This window comes from Macaca mulatta, chromosome 7 (assembly GCF_049350105.2).
Source record: "Macaca mulatta isolate MMU2019108-1 chromosome 7, T2T-MMU8v2.0, whole genome shotgun sequence".
Lineage (NCBI taxonomy): Eukaryota > Metazoa > Chordata > Mammalia > Primates > Cercopithecidae > Macaca > Macaca mulatta.
Genome location: NC_133412.1, coordinates 177,374,253 through 177,393,215, shown reverse-complemented (window position 1 = coordinate 177,393,215; position 18,963 = coordinate 177,374,253). Strand labels below are relative to the sequence as shown.

The window sequence follows — 18,963 nt, the reverse complement described above, 5'->3', positions numbered from 1 at the left end:
CACTCCAACCTATGGCTTCTGTTGTCACATCTACTACTGACTGATCTTCCTGCTTCCCACTAGGAAAAACCCTGTGATGACATTGGGCCCACCTGGAAAATCTTGTCATCTCAAGATCCTTAACTTATATCTGCAAAGACCCCTTTACCATGAAGGTGACATATTGACAGGTCCTGCGGATTAGAACATAGACCTCTTTAGGAGGCTATTAGCCTCCAGCTGACCCTGCCCAGCCCTCCCACACCCACTGTCTACTCCCTAGCAGCACTGGCCCCTCTCTCAGGGCTGGAATACCAGGCTTCCTTTCAGCACAAGGCCTCTGCACACATTTCCCTCCCAGCACCCCAACACTGCCTCGGTAAGGTTCACTCATCCTTCAGATCTAAGCCCAACTGTTACTTTCCTGACACCACAGCCCAAGTCAAATCCTTGTTTTATGCCCCCATACAGCTGCCTTTCAAAGAACTTATTTCCAAAAAGTATTTATTTGTGTAACTGGATGATTAAATGATCATCTCTATAATGATCAGAGATGATCAGAGTTAAAAGTCTTTTTTACTTGTCAAATTCTCGTTGTCTCATACAGCCCCTGGAACACACCTTGATAAATGTCAGTGGCTAAGCAGCCAAAACCTCCATAAGTAGCCAAAGCCATAGTTGATCCGATTGCCCCAAATATATTATGATACCATGCATAAAGAAAGCAAAGAGAGTTTCACATATGAACTTAAAAGTATGAGAGCAGACACTCTGAGTTACAGGCATTCATTTGTAATCTAGCTAGTCCTAAAGAGTGGTAATCCATCTGGCACGCTACAGGCCCAGCCTGCAAGGTGTGCCAGCTCCTGCCTGTGCCCCCGGGCCAGTACGTGAGTGTGACAAGAAGGATCACATCACACAGAGTCATCTATAAACTAACTAATGTGCTTTCCAAACAGAAGTATCAGATGATGGCTCTCTTTCCACAATAACACATATGGCTACTTAATACCACCAAAGCTGCAAAGTACTCTTCCTTTGTACAAAAGACCAAAGTCACCAATCCTCTTGTTCACTGTCATTTAAGAGATTCTTAAGACTTCCCATAGGTAAGCAACAATTCAATAAACATTCTTATACATACAACTTTGTACTTTTCTTAGCATAAGTAGAAACTGGACCAGAGATAACACACATTATGAATGCTCACTTCTGTTAATACACTGGGTTGTTCAGACAAATCTCCTTCCTGAGGTCAACTCAAGATGTTAGATGAAATACACAAACCTCTCCTTAAAAGCACCAAAGGGCTGATGAAATAGCAAGGAAACATCAGGCCAAAGCCTATGATGAGGCAAGAACACAGGAAGGGAGGCAAAGAATCAAAGGCTGCTTTTACCTTAAGGTGACAGATGTAGCAGAAATTAACCAGAATAGAGCATAGTGACCAAACAAATGAAAAACACAAAACTAAATGAAAGAGTGGGCCATAGATGATGGCTCGGAATTTTCCTGGACTCATTAAAAGATACCAATTGGTATAGTCAGGAAGCCCAAATCAATCCCAAGAATGATAAGGATTAATCCACTATTATGTATCGACTGTATTTCATACTTTTTAAAAGGCTAAAAAAGAAAGTGTTACTTGAACCCACACTTGTGCCCAACTCTGAGCACACATACACAGGATGGCAGGACAGGAGGCAGAGCTTCTCAACTGAACTAGCAGAAATCTATGACAGATGACCTCTCATAAAGCAAAAAAAATCAAAAGATAACTTCTATCACATGAATAGGGTCTGGTGCTAGTAAGACAATTTGCTCAGAAAAAATTTCATACTCACAGAAAGTAACTAACTGTGAACTCTGAACAGTTGTACTCTTGGGAACTGGGAATTTAAGAAGGACCTTTTACTTTTTTATTTTATACATTTCTGCATTATTTAAAATTTCATTTTAATTTCTTCATTGTAAAAAAAAAAGTAGTTTTAATTAATAGGAAGGTAAGAGACCATTATTAGTCTTTCAAAGAACAGACTATTTAGGAACCACATTCAAAATAGAAAAAAATTAACATTTTACAACCTACCATACATTCATCCCAAAAAAAATCCCTAATTAGCGAGTAGTAAGGATTCCCTACTATAACTAAAATACTACATTTCTTTCATTTTTATTTATTTATTTTTTTGAGAAAGGGTCTCACTCTGCTTCTGCCACCCACACCCACTGTTTACTCCCTAGCAGCACTGGCCCCTCTTTCAGGGCTGGAATACCAGGCTTCCTCCCAGCACAACGCCTCTGCACACATGATTTTATATATATATATAATATTTTTATATATATATATAAAAAATATATATATATATATATATTTTTTTTTTTTTTTAGAGAGAGAGGGTCTCCCTATGTTGCCCAGGATGAACTTGAACTCCTAGCCTCAAGTGACCTGCCCACCTCAGCCTCCCAAGTAGCCGGGATTACAGACGTACACCACCACATCCAGCTAATTTTTTTATTTTTTGTAGAGACAGAGTGTCACCATGTTGCCCAGGCTAGTGTTAAATTCCTGGCCTCAAGTGATCCTCCCACCTCAGCCTCCTGAGTAGCTGGAATTACAGGCATGCACTGTGAACCTAATATTTTAGCATGTGAACCACTCATGCATCCTATCTAAAATATTTAAAGAGACCTGTTTACCTGGCCCACTGGTTGGTTGGACACTGCCACACACATCAAGCTCTTGTGCTTCAAGCTGTCTGTATTTGTTAATATATTCTACTTCTGAGTTCCTTTGGCTGAGTGACCTGAAAAGAATAGTAAAAGTTAGTATACTATTTCCAAAAAGCCAAGAAACCCTTGTGTACCAGAGAAGTTTTTCACATTAAATCATGGGAAAAAATGCAAATAGTCAATAAACAAATAAATATACACTCAAACTCAGTTACCAGGAAGATGCAAATTAAAACAATGACAAACCATTTTTTCACCCATCAAATTGGCAAAAAGAGCAAATATTTTCAGAATATGTATGAGGACAGATACGTTTATGGTAAATGGGTATGACCACTTATTCTGAAGGGTAGTTTGCAGTATCATTTTTTTGAGGCAAGGTCTCTCTCTATCACTCAGGCTAGAGTGCAGTGCTGTGATCATAGCTCACTGTAACCTCAGCCTCCTAAGCTCAAGCAATCCTCCCACCTCAGCCTCCTGAGCAGCTGAAATCACAGGTGCACACCACCACATCTAGCTAATTTTTTATTTTTTGTAGAGACAGGGTCTCATTATATTGCCCACACTGGTCTCAAACTCCTAGACACAAGCAATCTGCCTGCCTTGGCCTCCCAAACTGCTGGGATTACAGGCATGAGCCACCACACTCAGCTATAGTATCTTAAAACTTAAAACAGCCGAACAGGGTGGTTCACACTTGTAATCCCAGCACTTTGGGAGGCCAAGGCAGCTGGATCATTTTGTGCTCAGAAGTTTGAGACCAGCCTGGGCAACATGGTGAAACCCCATCTCTACAAAAAATACAGAAATGAGCCGGGTGTGGTGGCTCATGCCTGTGGTCCCAGCTACTAAGGCTGGGGCTGGAGGATCCCTTGAGTCAGGAAGTGGATGTTGCAGGGAACCAAGATCATGCCACTGCACTCCAGCCTAGGCAACAGAGTAAGACTCTGTTTCAAAAAAAATAAATAAACAGGCTAGGCATGGTGGCTCACGCCTGTAATCCGAGCACTTTGGGAGGCCAAGGCAGGTGGATCACTTGATGTCAGAAGTTCAAGACCAGCCTGGCCAACATGGTGAAACCTTGTCTCTACTAAAAATACAAAAATTAACTGGGCATGGTGGCGGATCCCTGTAATCCCAACTAAGGTAGGCTAAGGTAGCAGAATCACTTAAACCCAGGAGGTGGAGGTTGCAGTGAGCCAAGATGGTACCACTGCACTCCAGCCTGGGCAACAGAGCCACACTCCATCTCAAAAAGAAAACAAAATAAAAACTAAAAACTAACCAAAACTTAAAACACACGTCTCCTACAATCCAACTTTTCCTCAGAATCTTTAACATCAGCACTTGTAAACGAAGCACGTGCAAAGACATGCATGGAAACATTCATTTGTTCAGCAAATATTTACTGAACACCTATTGCACAAAAGGCACTGTCTCCGACACTAAAGATACAGCAAGAAACAAAACAAAGTCCTTGCCCACAGGAAACTACCATTCTTGTGAAGGAGACATAATAGATATGTAAAATGTTGATTAGAGATGTGGACAAAATTAAAATTGGGTGGCGGTATTAAGGATTCCAGGGAGGAAGGGTGTATTTTCATAATATTTATAATAATTAAAACCTGAAAACCATGTCCAACAGGGGACAAGCTAAAACGATGGCATACCTTAGTTAATGTATATCATTTTTAAAGAGTGTCATGGCTCTATTCATGCCAATAGATAAACATGTCCAAAACATTAAGTGAAAAAAGACAATTGTGATATGCATTATATGCTATCACCTATGTTTTCCTTATCAATATCTAGTTTAAATGCACTGTTGTCAAAGAGATTATATGATACTGATTCTTGAAATTTGAGACAAACTTTATGTAATGATTAATTTTATGTCAACTTGAATGGGTCAAGGGATGCCCACGTAGCTGGTAAAACATTTCTTCTGGCTGTGTCAGGGTTGCAGGAAGAGGTTAGCATTTGAATCAGTAGACTGAGTAAAGAAGACCTGCCTCAGTAATGTGGATGGGCATTACCAGTCCACTAAGAGCCCACCCAGGCAGAACAAAAAGGATAAGGAAGGGTCAATATTCTCTTTTTGAACAGGGACATCCAGTCTCTCCTGCCCTGGAACACTAGAGTTCCTGATTCTCAGATCCTCAGCCTCCGACATTCGTATCAGCAGTCTCCCATCCTGGGTTCTCAGGCTTTGTCTTGGATTGGGAGTTATAGCATCAGTTCCCCTGGTTCCCAGGCCTTCAAATTCAGACTAAATTTCACCACCGACTTTCCTTCTTCTCCAGCTTGCAGAAGGTATATAGTGAGGCATCTCAGCCTCCATAATCACATGCACCAAGTATCATCAGCAATCTCCCCCCCTTACAGATCTATATATATCTTATTAGTCCTGTGTCTCTGGAGAATCCTGTCTAATACACTTTAATAAAATGCTGCTTGCATCAAAGCCAACTTTTACCTGTTCCAAAATATCGGCATTCCTCTGGTTACTGTTTGCCTGACATTTACTCATTAATTCACTCAACAATAACAGTGTACCAGGTGCAGCTGAGAGAGTCAAGATGCCGGGGTGGCTCCCACAGGAGAGGGCGGGAAGAGAATGATGAGAAATGGAGTGTAGGGAGCAGAAGGGTATGGAGAAGAGCTGGAAGTACCAGGGAGGAGCGGGAGTAATTATAAAGATTTTGGCTTTTGTTCTGAGTAAGATGGGTTTTGAGCAAAGACAGAAATAACAATACCTGACTTTTAGTTTAACAGCATGGCTCTGACCAGGTGAAGGGGAGCAGGTGATCATCTGAAAGAAAACATTTGCAGCAAAACAATTAAGAATTACTGGTCTATGTATGTCTCTGCATGTGAGATTGGTCTCCTGAATACAGCAAACTGATGGGTCTTGACTCTTTATCCAATTTGCCAGTCTGTGTCTTTTAATTGGACTGTTTAGTCCATTTACATTTAAGGTTAATATTGTTATGTGTGAACTTGATCCTGTCATTGTGATATTAGCTGGTTATTTTGCTCTTTAGTTGATGCAGTTTCTTCCTAGCATCGATGGTCTTTACATTTTGGCATGTTTTTGCAATGACTGGTACCGGTTGTTCCTTTCCATGTTTAGTGCTTCCTTCAGGGTCTCTTGTAGGGCAGGCCTGGTGGTGACAAAATCTCTAAGCATTTGCTTGTCTGTAAAGGATTTTATTTCTCCTTCACTGATGAAACTTAGTTTGGCTGGATATGAAATTCTGGGTTGAAAATTCTTTTCTTTAAGAATGTTGAATATTGGCCCCCACTCTCTTCTGGCTTGGAGAGTTTCTGCTGAGAGATCTGCTGTTAGTCTGATGGGCTTCCCTTTGTGGATAACCCGACTTTTCTCTCTGGCTGCCCTTAACATTTTTTCCTTCATTTCAACTTTGGTGAATCTGACAATTGGTTCAACCATTGTGGAAGACAGTGTGGCGATTCCTCAAGGATCTAGAACTAGAAATACCATATGACCCAGCCATCCCATTACTGGGTATATACCCAAAGGATTATAAATCATGCTGCTATAAAGACACATGCACATGTATGTTTATTGTGGCACTATTCACAATAGCAAAGACTTGGAATCAACCCAAATGTCCATCAGTGACAGACTGGATGAAGAAAATGTGGCACATATACACCATGGAATACTATGCAGCCATAAAAAAGGATGAGTTCGTGTCCTTTGTAGGGACATGGATGCCGCTGGAAACCATCATTCTCAGCAAACTATCGCAAGAACAGAAAACCAAACACCACATGTTCTCACTCATAGGTGGGAATTGAACAATGAGATCACTTGGACTCTGGAAGGGGAACATCACACACCGGGGCCTATTATGGGGAGGGGGGAGGGGGTAGGGATTGCATCGGGAGTTATACCTGATGTAAATGACCAGTTGATGGGTGCTGACGAGTTGATGGGTGCAGCACACCAACATGGCACAAGTATACATATGTAACAAACCTGCACGTTGTGCACATGTACCCTAGAACTTAAAGTATAAAAAAAAAAAAAAAGAATTACTGGCTGGGTACAGTGGCTCACGCCTGTAATCCCAGTACTTTGGGAGGTCAAGGTGGGTGGATCACCTGAGGTTGAGAGTTTGAGATCAGCCTGGCCAACATGGTGAAACCTCATCTCTACTAAAAATACAAAAATTAGCCCAGCGTGGTGGCAGGCACTTGTAATCCCAGCTACTTGGGAGGCTGAGGCAGGAGAATTGCTTGAACCCAGGAGCCAGAGGATTTTTCTATTTACGAAAAAAAAGTCATTAGGATTTTGGCAGAGATTGCATTGAATCTGTAGATCACATTGTGTCGTACTGACATTTTAACAATATTGCCTTCCAATCCATGAATAGAGGATGTATTTCCATTTGTTTATGTTTTTAATTTATTTCAGCAATGTTTTGCACTTCTCATTGTCTAAGACTTTCACTTCTTTGGTTAATCCCTGAGTATTTTATTATTTTTTATGCTATCGCCAATAGAATAGTTTTGTAATTTCCTTTTTAGGTTGTTCATTGTTAGGGTATAGAAATCAAACTGAACCGGGCATGGTGGCTCACGCCTGTAATCCCAGCACTTTGGGAGGTTGAGGCGGGCAGATCACGAGGTCAAGAGATCAAGACCATCCTGGCCAACATGGTGAAACCCCATCTCTACTAAAAATACAAAAATTAGCTGGGTGTGGTGGCACGCCTGTAGTCCCAGTTACTTGGGAGGCTGAGGCAGGAGAATCCCTTGAGCCCAGGAGGCTGAGGTTGCAGTGAGCCGAGATCATGCCACTGTACTCTAGCCTGGCGACAGAGTGAGACTCTGTCTCAAAAAAATAATAATAATAGAAATGAAACTGAATTTTGTGTGTTAACTTTGCAGACTGCTACTTTGCTGAATTCAATTATTAGTTGTGACAGTTTTTTGTGGAATCTTTAGGATTTTCAACATATAAAATTATATCATCTGCAAACAGAGATAATGTTACTTCTTCCATTCCAATTTGGATACATTTTATTTCTTAACCTTCCTTGATTGCTCTGGCTAGAAATTCTAGTACTAAGTTAAGTAAAAGTGGTGAAAGGAGACAACCTCACCTTGTTCCTGATCTTAGAGGAAAAGCTTTCAATCTTTCATCAAGTATGATGTTAGTTGTGGGCTTTTCATATATGGCTTTTATTATGCTAGTAGTTTCCTTCTATTCCTACTTTGTTGAGTGTTTTTAATATGAACAACTCCATAGAAATGTACTTTTTTACCTTAAGAAAAATGAACCAATAACCCAGAACTTTTAATTCAGTAGCAAAATGAATAAAAACAGGCTGGGCACAGCGGCTCATGCCTATAATCCCAGCACACTGGGAGGCTGAGTGGGAGATTGCCTGTGCCCAGGAGTTCAGGACCAGCCTGGGCAACATGGTGAGTGACACCCACTCTCTACCAAACATTTAAAAATTAGTCAGGCATGGTGGCACGTGCCTGTAGTCCCAGCTACTTGAGAGGCTGAGGTAGGAGGATATCTTGAGCCCAGGAGGCTGAGGCTGCAGTGAGCTGTGACCATGCCACTGTACTCTAGCCTAGGTGACAGAGCAAGACCTTGTCTCAAAAAAAGAAAAAAAAAAAAAAAAAAAAAGGCCGGGCGCGGTGGCTCAAGCCTGTAATCCCAGCACTTTGGGAGGCCGAGACGGGCGGATCACGAGGTCAGGAGATCGAGACCATCCTGGCTAACACGGTGAAACCCCGTCTCTACTAAAAAATACAAAAAAAAAAACCTAGCCGGGCGAGGTGGCGGGCGCCTGTAGTCCCAGATACTCGGGAGGCTGAGGCAGGAGAATGGCGTGAACCCGGAAGGCGGAGCTTGCAGTGAGCTGAGATCCGGCCACTGCACTCCAGCCTGGGCGGCAGAGCAAGACTCCGTCTCAAAAAAAAAAAAAAAAAAAAACAGAAAGACATGAGTCTTCCCACAATGAAAAATCTTTCTTTGATTGCAATCAAGTGCTGTTGAATATTATATAAAGCAGCCCTGATTGTAATATATAAAAAGTTATGCCTGGCTCCTTAACTTGCTTTTCAAGGTTCCAAAATTTTGTCTTTCTAAACTTTTCATGTACTTCCTTACATGAAAAATTTTACATAGACACACATACATTATGCATGACATGGTCCTATTTCATTTTAAGTCTTATAAAATTTAATACTCAGCTAACAAGGTGTAAACTAGAAAACTATGACAATGACCAAAAAGCAAATGACCTGGTAGCTTAAGCTTTATGTCATCCACACAAAATATCCTACTAAGTTTGCAATTCATCAGAAACAATTCATTCAACTCATTAAAATGTAAGATAAATACAATCTAAGATACTTCCCTACCTTTACTTACAAATATTTATGTTCTCTATCTACATAGTAGTAGAAGAAACACTATAATCAGAGAATTATTTGGGTCTCTACTTCAATCTGATAATCTCAGGAGGCAGGACAAAATAAAATTTGTAAGGCAAGTAGCACACACTAAGTACTAGAAAAATTGGTTCACACAATTAAGTTCAAAGGAAGGTATACTCAATGTGAGTTAAGGTGGTAAGAAAAGTTCTGAAAAGGTCTTTGGTAATGGTTTCAGTGGCAAGACAGCTGTCAAACAAGTAAGTGGAGAAGGAAGACTGCCTTCAAGAAGCTCTTCCAGTGGCTAGCTCATTGATCTTTAAATCTCTGTTAAAAGGACACCCACTACCCAAAAAGGCCATCTCTGACCTCCAGTTCTAAGTGGGAGAAGTGCTTCAAGTATATTAATAGATTATGACCATCTATAATTACCTTACTGGATGATTTGTTTACTTATATTTGTCTTCACATTTGGAAGCTGGCTCCTTGGGAGTAGGAACTAGGTCTGTTTTGTTCACTGCTACACCTCAGCCCCTAACTACCCAGGCCCTGGCAGACAGTCAATAGATATCTGTTAAGTAACTGAAAGCCAGCAATTACAGTAGAGAACAGAGCAGGATCTAATTGGAAAGGATTAGGAAAAAGGGAAAAGCAGCCAGGTGCCGTGGCTCATGCCTGTAATCGCAGCACTGTAGGAGGCCAAGGCGGGCAGATCACTTGAGGTCAGGAGTTCAAGACCAGCCTGGCCAACATGGTGAAACCCCATCTCTACTAAAAATACAAAAATTAGCTGGGTGTGGCGGCGCACACCTGTAATCCCAGCTACGAGGGAGGCTGAGGCACAAGAATCACTTGAACCCAGGAGGCAGAAGTTGCAGTGAGCTGAAATCACGCCACTGCACTCCAGCCTGGGCGACAAAGCAAGACTCCATCCAAAAAAAAAAGGGTCGGGGGAAGAGAAAAGAGGAACACAGACCAAACCAGTCTTTCTATAAGTTTAACAGTGAAGATAAATAAAACCAGAGTTCAAAGGAAAAGTAGGGCCAAGGAAGATGTTCACGTTGACCCTCAGGTTGAAGGAAAAAATGAGTTGGTATTTGAGCTGGTCCATGAAAAAGAGAATTACTATGTGGATACATGAAAAAGACAAAGAAGAAGCTTTTCAGAAGAGAAAAAACAGTTAAACTAAAGCCAAAGGATCAGAAGTAAGCATGGCAAGTGCCTGGGGGCAATGTGGCCTGGCTGAAACAAAAGGTGTGCTCTAGGGTCCAGCAAGAAAGCAAGCCAGGTAAGGAGGGATAATATAAGACTGCAGACGGCCTTGAAGGAGGGATAATGTAAGACTGCAGAGGGCCTTGAACAAAAATTTGGCTTAAGTTCCATATCCAATATGTTCTGATATTTTTGCTACCATTTCAGAGGAAAAAAATGTATGCAGTAACAAGGAGGTTATTCAAAGGAGTATGCGGCAAGATTCGCTGTAATTTTAGTATAAAATATGGTAGGACACTTCTATCATGATAAACTTTATTCCTTTCCTTCTCCTAACAGTATATGCAATGTAATGTGAAAACCTTCTAGTTGACAATAATGAATCTTGACATCTGGCTTTTTCTAACATACAAGCAATAGGAGCTGTAGGATAACCACACACATTGCTCTTGATCATGCATGACATGCAAGTCTGATGTAAACAATATCTATTCTTCATGGCTCATTTGAAAGGAAAAGCAACAGAAGAAACAAATACTATAAAAGGGAAAACCACTATGCAGTCGTTTAACAGAGAACTGGAGAGTAAAAGACCTTTTATACTCTATCTACCCTTTAGCAAAAGACAAACACTTGCATAGAAAATTAGCACGGGCCGGTGCAGTGGCTCACGCCTGTAATCCCAGCACCCTGGGAGGCTGAGGCAGGAGGATTACTTGAGCCCAGTTTAGAGACCAGCCTGGGCAACACAAGGAGACCTTATTTCTACAAAAAAAAAAAAAAAAAAAAAGTATGTGTGTGTGTATGTGCATGTGTGTGTATAGTTATATATACATATATAATACATACATGTATGTATATACACCTATGTGCCTATATACATATATTACATGCATATATACATATATGTACACATATAAAATGCATACATATATGTACATATAAAATGCATGCATGTATGTAAATATATAAAACATGTGTACATACGTGCACATATATATAACGTATATATGTACATATGTGCATGTGTATTTTTTTTAACTAGCCAGGCATGCTGTGGCATGCACCTGTGGTCCTGGCTACTCAGGGGGCTGAGGTGGGAGGATCACTTGAGCCCCGCAGGTTGAGGCTACAGTGAGCCGTGATCATGCCACTGCACTACAGCCCTGGTGACACAACGTGACTGTGTCTCAAAAAAAAAAAGAATGGCCGGGCGCGGTGGCTCAAGCCTGCAATCCCAGCACTTTGGGAGGCCGAGACGGGTGGATCACGGGGTCAGGAGATCGAGACCATCCTGGCTAACACGGTGAAACCCCGTCTCTACTAAAAAATACAAAAAAACTAGCTGGGCGTAGTGGTGGGCGCCTATAGTCCCAGCTACTCGGGAGGCTGAGGCAGGAGAATGGCATAAACCCAGGAGGCGGAGCTTGCAGTGAGCTGAGATCCGGCCACTGTACTCCAGCCTGGGCGACAGAGCGAGACTCTGTCTCCAAAAAAAAAAAAGAAAAGAAAAGAAAAGAAGGCCGGGCGCGGTGGCTCAAGCCTGTAATCCCAGCACTTTGGGAGGCCGAGGTGGGTGGATCACGAGGTCAGGAGATCGAGACCATCCTGGCTAACACGTGAAACCCCGTCTCTACTAAAAAAATACAAAAATTAGCCGGGAGCGGTGGCGGGCGCCTGTAGTCCCAGCTACTCGAGAGGCTGAGGCAGGAGAATGGCGTGAACCCGGGAGGCGGAGCTTGCAGTGAGCTGAGATCCGGCCACTGCACTCCAGCCTGGGGGACAGAGCGAAACTCCGTCTCAAAAAAAAAAAAAAAAAAAAAAAAAGAAAAGAAAAGAAAAAAGAAATGGCACAATAACGACCATTACAAACCAATATGCACCTAAACAGTAAATATAAGTTTTTCATACTCAGCTCCAAAAAAAAAACACTAAAATGATTTTTCTATGATGAATTACAAGATTTTGTTTTGAACTTTGTATGTTCTTATGCCTCTATTTTTCCCTGACAACCAATTACTGCCTTATTACCATGTTTTCAGAGATTATAAAGTATATTTTAAAGTTATCTAGCTAAGCGTTTATGTTCCCTAGCATTTCAACTTGCTTAAATATACAAATTTAACTATTTTGTGAGAAAAAACAAAATGAATACAGAATGTAACCCTTGCTAAATATTTCACAATTATGATTCACATCAACATTCTTTACCTATTTCACTCAATTACAATGAGCTTTCTCAGAATGCATGTTTTGCAAATAGTCAAGTCTGATCTACTTTTCCTGTTTTCACTAGAGGGGACAATGACCCGGCTTCCAAATGGCCTGAAAGTTAAGCTGAAGAATAAAAGCAACATGGTTATTTTTAGAGCTCTACAGGCATAAAAATATAGCACTAAACTGTGACCTACAGCTGTGCACAGCAAAGCATCACATCATGCGACAGTCTTCACTGTAGCTCGGAGCGCATCTGTGGTGCTTTAGACAACCATTCTTCATTTCATTACCAAAGACATGTCGGAATGCATTTAGGACCAGCATCCATAGCTGCTGGCATTTTTTTCAAGTAGAATGAGCTACATTCAAAAGGCAGACCATTATATAACTTGTGAAGATTAAATAGTAAGTTATTTTTGTCATTTCTTCTAGCTTACTTACAAGGTGAATTAATAAGCATTCTCTCCAAATGAAGACATCACAGCCTCATTCCTAACATAGAAAGTTATTTATTTCAAATACAATTTTGGTGGGTAAATAAGGCAGTGCATTCCTTCAACAGAGGACACTTTCAGGAGAGCAAGATATGTCCGAGTGAAACACAGCTCCGTCACCAATTTCAGGCAACTCTTTGGCAACATCACATCAGCCCATCAACTTAACAGGTAAGTTTTAAACCTTTTCTGTACAAAACATAAATCAAAAGTATTTATAGGCAGCACTTGCCTCGACATTAACATTTTAAGTCTCCTAAAAACTTTTCACAGCAAGTGTTAGTGTTATTTTCAGGTATCATTCAGCCTATGTATTATCTCTGACTTTGTATATCTAATTTCTGCTAAGCTACATAAAAGCATTTTCAAAGCTTGGTTTCTGCCACTGACCTAGTTAAAAATTAAGACGTTAATCCATGTTCTAATCTTATTTTGACCTGCATAGCTAACCTGTGAAAAAAAAATCATGCACTTTTCGGGCAAATTTATTGTAAAGAAACAAGTATTTGCTCAGAAGAACCATAACGTTTTGAGCAAATAAACACAGGAAAATATTTCCACAGGCTAAAAATGCCACTTTTTGGCTGGATGAAATGGCCCAGAAACGATTCCTACAAATCCAGACACTATCCTGGCTCAGACGTAGTGACAAAGACTCTGCTTCGGGAATTAAAATGGCACCTAAAGGAGCGAGAGAGATTAATACAAGAAATCGAAAATGAACAAAAAGTGAAAAAAACAGGTGTGGATTACAACTGGCTCAGAAACTACCAGAATCCCCACACAACTATCCCAGTGACTGAACAAAGACAACTTGAAGTTCTTTGCTCACAAGTTCAACCCTGCCAAACTGGAACTATTCTCAGCAGGTAAAAACACTGTGTTCTCTTATGATACTCGCTACTGCTAAGTCTAAGTTCCTCATACATTTTGACTAGAAATTGTATTCTATCATGTAAATTCTTTAACTGTGTAGATATCTGGTGAGAAATGGTTTTAAATTACATCTAAAATTTCTTTACTAGAAGTATAATTTTAAAACAACATGCATTAATACTCAAAAGGTGGGTAACTTGTATACAAGCACATTATTCTAGCTGTATTTTGGAGATAAGGAGATATAACAAAAAATGTTCTTAACAGAATATTCATTACCACATTCCCTCCAGATTTCGAGAAGTTTTGGCAGAAAATGATGTACTGCCATGGGAAATAGTCTACATCTTCAAGCAAGTTCTGAAAGACTTCCTAAGCAGCTCTGACAGAGGGAGTGAGCAAGAGGACCTGGAGGACTCAGGGAGCATGGACTGCCCTGCTCCTTCTGTGATCCCAGGTGACAGCTCCAAGAGGGCAGGCAAAGATGAAATACCCACCATTTCCAGTTACGTAGATAAAAACACAAAGGACAGGTTCCCAGGGTTCTCACACAGAATATGGAACCTACCATATTATCACCCACCTAGTTAAGTTACTTATAACTAGAGGAGTTTTTATGACCACCTTAGAACTCTTAATATTAAGAATAAGAAAAAGTGATGTGACTTAAAGTTTTTCTTTGTTACAAGGTCAGTATCCTGTGGATGTATCCTATGTTTTAAATAGTATCCTTTTTTTAACTAAACATGCTATGTTTTCATTGAATAGTATGCTTTTAACTAAAATGTTTCCTAAGTATTTTGAAAAAATGTTTGAAGTATTTTCTTATACCTCAAACCCACCTCACAGGACCTAAATCAACTTTAGTATGAAGTTTGACAAATTCTGTACAAAACTTAGATATTAACCTTGACTTTTATTCTATAATAAAGCTACATATAGAATTAAATAAATGATTAATGTGAATCCTATCTTTACAATATAACAGAAATGAGAAGTCAACATCCCATTATGTGATCATTCTCAGCAGGGGATGGGGAGAAGGGCAGTGAGGGAAAAAATAACATGTAGTTTAAAAATGAAGCAGGGCTTTAACCCAACACTCAGCTTTGGTTTTAATCACGTACTTTTAAGCTCAACATTAAGGGAACATGTAATAAAACTCAGTTCTATATTATATCAGTAAAGATAAACAGGCTGATTTAGCAACATGAGTAGCTGCTACTCTCAAAGAAAAACATTCACTGTTGGTGAATAATTTAAACTTATACTCAGGTGAAATAGCAAAATATTTAATATATAAAATCTGGCTTTTCAAAACTTTATTAAAAGGAGGAAACTATATATTAGTCAGATATTTTTTATAAAGTGCTAGAATTCATTCTTAAAGGTAAGTCCAAGGAACCTAATTATAACTTTATATTCGAAGATTTACCAGTTTTCTTTCATCTAAAAATAAAAAAAGTATGTATCAAAATTGGAACAAGTTGGGTGTGGTGGCACACACCTGTAGCGTGGCTACTCAGGAGGTTGTGACAGGAAGCTCACCGGAGCCCAGGAATTCAAGGCTGCAGTGAGCTATGATCACACCACTGCAACTCAACCTGGGCAACAGAGAAAGACCTTGTCTCAAAAAAACAAAACAAAAAAACAAAAAAAAAAAACTTTTTTTCAAAAAGACTAGAACTAAATATACACTACTAAAAAATATATATATATATATATCTTCTAACTTTATTCTCCCTGCATTCTTAGCCAACTTCTGTACCATTTTCAACTGACCTCAATTTGGTCTTAAATCCCAACCATGTAATGCAACCCACCTGATTAGGGTTTAACAAGACAACAGAAACAGAAACACAGTCCCAAGTAGATTTAAAATAAAGACACCTCTCATTCCTGCTCTGAAATTTTCAGTTTTCCTACATACTACCTTTGGCTTTTTCAGTCACTGTAAGATTTCCTAGAGTGGAAACTATATGTGGGAGAGATAAATGCCCCGAAAAGTACACAACTGCTTATTGTGCAGTGAATACAGTAAGCAGTGAACATGAGTTTTAAGAAAATATCATTGCTTAAATCATGGTGAGAACAAAATTTTCATTTAAAGAAACATGGAGAATGTGAAGTTTGTATATGAAGCACAGTACTAGAATTGATCATCCCACCACACATACCAGGAAATACATGCCATGAAGAGATGCAAATCATTTCCTTCACTCTCCAAGGCTCCTCAAGCAGCCACTGGACAACACCACACCACTTGCTAGAGAGAGTCATCCTCTGTATTCAGACAGGGAGAAATAACTCCCGGCAAAAAGCTTCTGGTGACTGAAGCAGCTATGGACAGTGACATCACTCCGCTAGTTCAGGATGAAAATGAGTCCTAGACACTCTAAGTCACCCACACGCAATTTAATTAATTTTCCACCCAAGCTTGAGAAAAGAAAGGAAAAATACATTAAGTTTTGAGTTTCCATCTCTCACTTTGTTGTTGGCAAATCTAACACTCATGTCCTGTGAGAGTATTGGTATACGTAATTTAAAACTGTAGTTATTTCTGGAAAACCTATAAATCGAATAGAAATTTTAATACAAATAACTTCCTGAATAGTGACAGATCCATGTTTTTATACACTAGCCTATTTATAATACCTAAAGCTGGCAAAGGAATCAGGATCGAAAATATAATGGGGGGACCGGGCGCGGTGGCTCACGCCTGTAATCCCAGCACTTTAAGAGGCGGAGGCAGGCGGATCACGAGGTCAGGAGATCAAGACCATCCTGACTAACATGGTGAAACCCCATCTCTACTAAAAATACAAAATATTAGCCGGGCAAGGTGGCAGGCGTCTGTAGTCCCAGCTGCCCGGGAGGCTAAGGCAGGAGAATGCCGTGAACCCGGGAGGCGGAGCTTGCAGTGAGCCGAGATCGCGCCACTGCCCTGGGCGACAGAGAGAGACTCCGTCTCAAAAAAAAAAAAAAAAAAAGGAAAATATAAAGAGGGCACAGGTGGGAAGGGGACGACTGGGAACACTTCAGGTGTGTTTTATGAAGAGAAAGCAGCACTCGTTCAGGAGCTACAATCTTTAGCTAGGGAACAGAGAGAATAAATGAATCCACATAAAAGCATTCTGCATAATCCCCAACATATAATAGGCTCTCGAGGTAGCATTACTAGCCAGAGCCGAGACTCCATCTCAAAAAAAAAAAAAAAAAAAAAGAAAATCAACATGTTCAAAACCAAAGTCATAGAGAAATTTTTGTGTTCTAAAGGGACAAACAGAACTCAAGAACCAGCTAGTACCAATACACACACACCCTCTAAAAGCATAATTCTTCAAACATTTCATCAATTGGTATTTTCTATCTCAGTAAATGACAGCACCACCTATCTATTCTACAAGCCAGAAATCTCAGAATCCTTCTGGTCCCCCTGGGGTGGGGGAGGGGCCAAAACCACAATCACAATCCAAAGGTAACTGGCAGAGCTGGATTTCGGTTATCACAAACAGGACTGGATGGAGGCAGGAGTTCAGTGCTTGGAGAAGGTAAAAAGTTGTTTAAAAGACTAGAGAGAGTGTGTAAAAGACTAAAGAAAAGGAAGGAGGGAAGGGCTGCTTTAGCTATGGAGGTCACAGGAAACTTCTCTAAGGAGATATCTGAACAGGGTCCCAAATGAAGAAAGGAGCCTGTCATGGGAAGGGAGCGAGGGGAAGCACTGAATACAGAAGAAAGAGTCAATGTGGAAGCTGCAAGGTGGGAATGAGCTTGCTATCTTCAAGACACAGAAAAAATGCCAATGTGACCAGAGCACAGCAAGAGCAGCAGACGAGGAGATGCCCAATGGAGGAATGCTCACCAAGCCTAGATGCAGAGTCAGACAAAATTTTATCCTAACAGCAATCGATGCCACAGGAGGTCACACGTGCTCAAAGAACCTCAGGTGTGAAGGTTTACTCAAGAATTTGTTCATTCAACAATTTTTTTAGAGACAGGCTCTTGCTCTGTTGCCCAGGAGTGCAGTGGTACAATCATAGCTCACTGCAGCCTTGAACTCCTGGCTTCAAGTGATCCTTCTGAGTCAGCCTGCCAAGTAGCTGGGACTACAGGCAGGCACCATAACACCGGGCTAATTTTTTAATATTTTGTAGAGACATGGTCTCCCTATATTGCCCAGGCTAGTGTCGAACTCCTGGCCTCAAGTGATCCTCCCACCTCAGCTTCCCAAAGCACTGGAATTACAGGCATGAGCCACTATGCCAGGCCATCATTCAACAAATATTAACTTAGCATCTACATCATGCCAGTCATTCTTGTAGGTGCTAGATTACTGCGGGGTAAGGTGGAAAAGTCAGGAGACCAAACACAGATGGTTTCTGCAATCATCCAGGCAAGAGATGATGGCGGTGGTTTGGTCAAGAGTGGTAACAATGTAAACTGTGAGAAGCACCCTTATTCTGGAAATATTTTATAGTACACTTACCAGGATATTGTGATTTTTATTGTTTGATTGTATACCTATATACACACTCGGATACACTCCTTAGGAAAATCCAGTATGGCCCGAGGAGTAAGACAGAGATTTATGATTCAATCAAGACAGGAATGCATGAAGCAGCAACTCTCACCATGTTTAGAATATGGACATATTGTAAGCATTCAATAATTGGGGTCTTCTAGGTTGAGCATGGTGGCTCATGCCTGTAATCCTAGCACTTTGGGAAGCCAAGGTGGGAAGATCACTTGAGCCCAGGAATTTGAGACCAGCCTGGATAACATAGTGAAATCCCGTGTCTCCAAAAACATTTTTTTAATTGGTCAGGCATGGTAGTATGCACCTGTGGTCCCAGCTACTCAGGAGACTGAGGTGGGAAAATCAAGGGAGGATCACTTGAGCCCAGGAGGTCAAGGCTGCAGTGAAACGTGACTGTGCCACTGCACTCCATCTGCGGGAACAGAGGGAGACCCCGTCTGAAAATAATAATTATCCCCAGTCATTACCTTGCTTCCATTTTCCCATGGT

At 40.7% G+C, this 18,963-nt stretch overlaps 2 protein-coding genes across 3 annotated transcripts in view; one reads left to right on the top strand and one right to left on the bottom strand.

Annotated features, from left to right (window-relative positions):
- TDRD9 (tudor domain containing 9) overlaps nucleotides 1-18,963 on the bottom strand; it is a 126,672-nt gene that overhangs the window by 98,453 nt on the left and 9,256 nt on the right. For both annotated transcript variants that reach the window (XM_028851927.2, XM_077941899.1), the window contains exon 2: nucleotides 2,680-2,786. In XM_028851927.2, coding sequence (XP_028707760.2) covers nucleotides 2,680-2,786 — 107 coding nt within the window. The remainder of the gene's footprint in view (nucleotides 1-2,679; nucleotides 2,787-18,963) is intronic.
- Nucleotides 13,499-14,757, top strand: RD3L (RD3 like). The gene is made up of 2 exons (XM_001084804.5): nucleotides 13,499-13,930; nucleotides 14,231-14,757. The coding sequence occupies exons 1-2, from the start codon at nucleotides 13,632-13,634 to the stop codon at nucleotides 14,526-14,528; spliced, it is 597 nt and encodes a 198-aa protein (XP_001084804.1). The 5' UTR covers nucleotides 13,499-13,631; the 3' UTR covers nucleotides 14,529-14,757.

Coding starts and splice junctions, on each gene's coding strand:
- RD3L (XM_001084804.5), top strand. CDS start 13,632: ATGCCACTTTTTGGCTGGATGAAATGGCCCAGAAACGATTCCTACAAA. Junction 13,931..14,230: donor ACTGGAACTATTCTCAGCAG/GTAAAAACACTG, acceptor CATTCCCTCCAG/ATTTCGAGAAGTTTTGGCAG.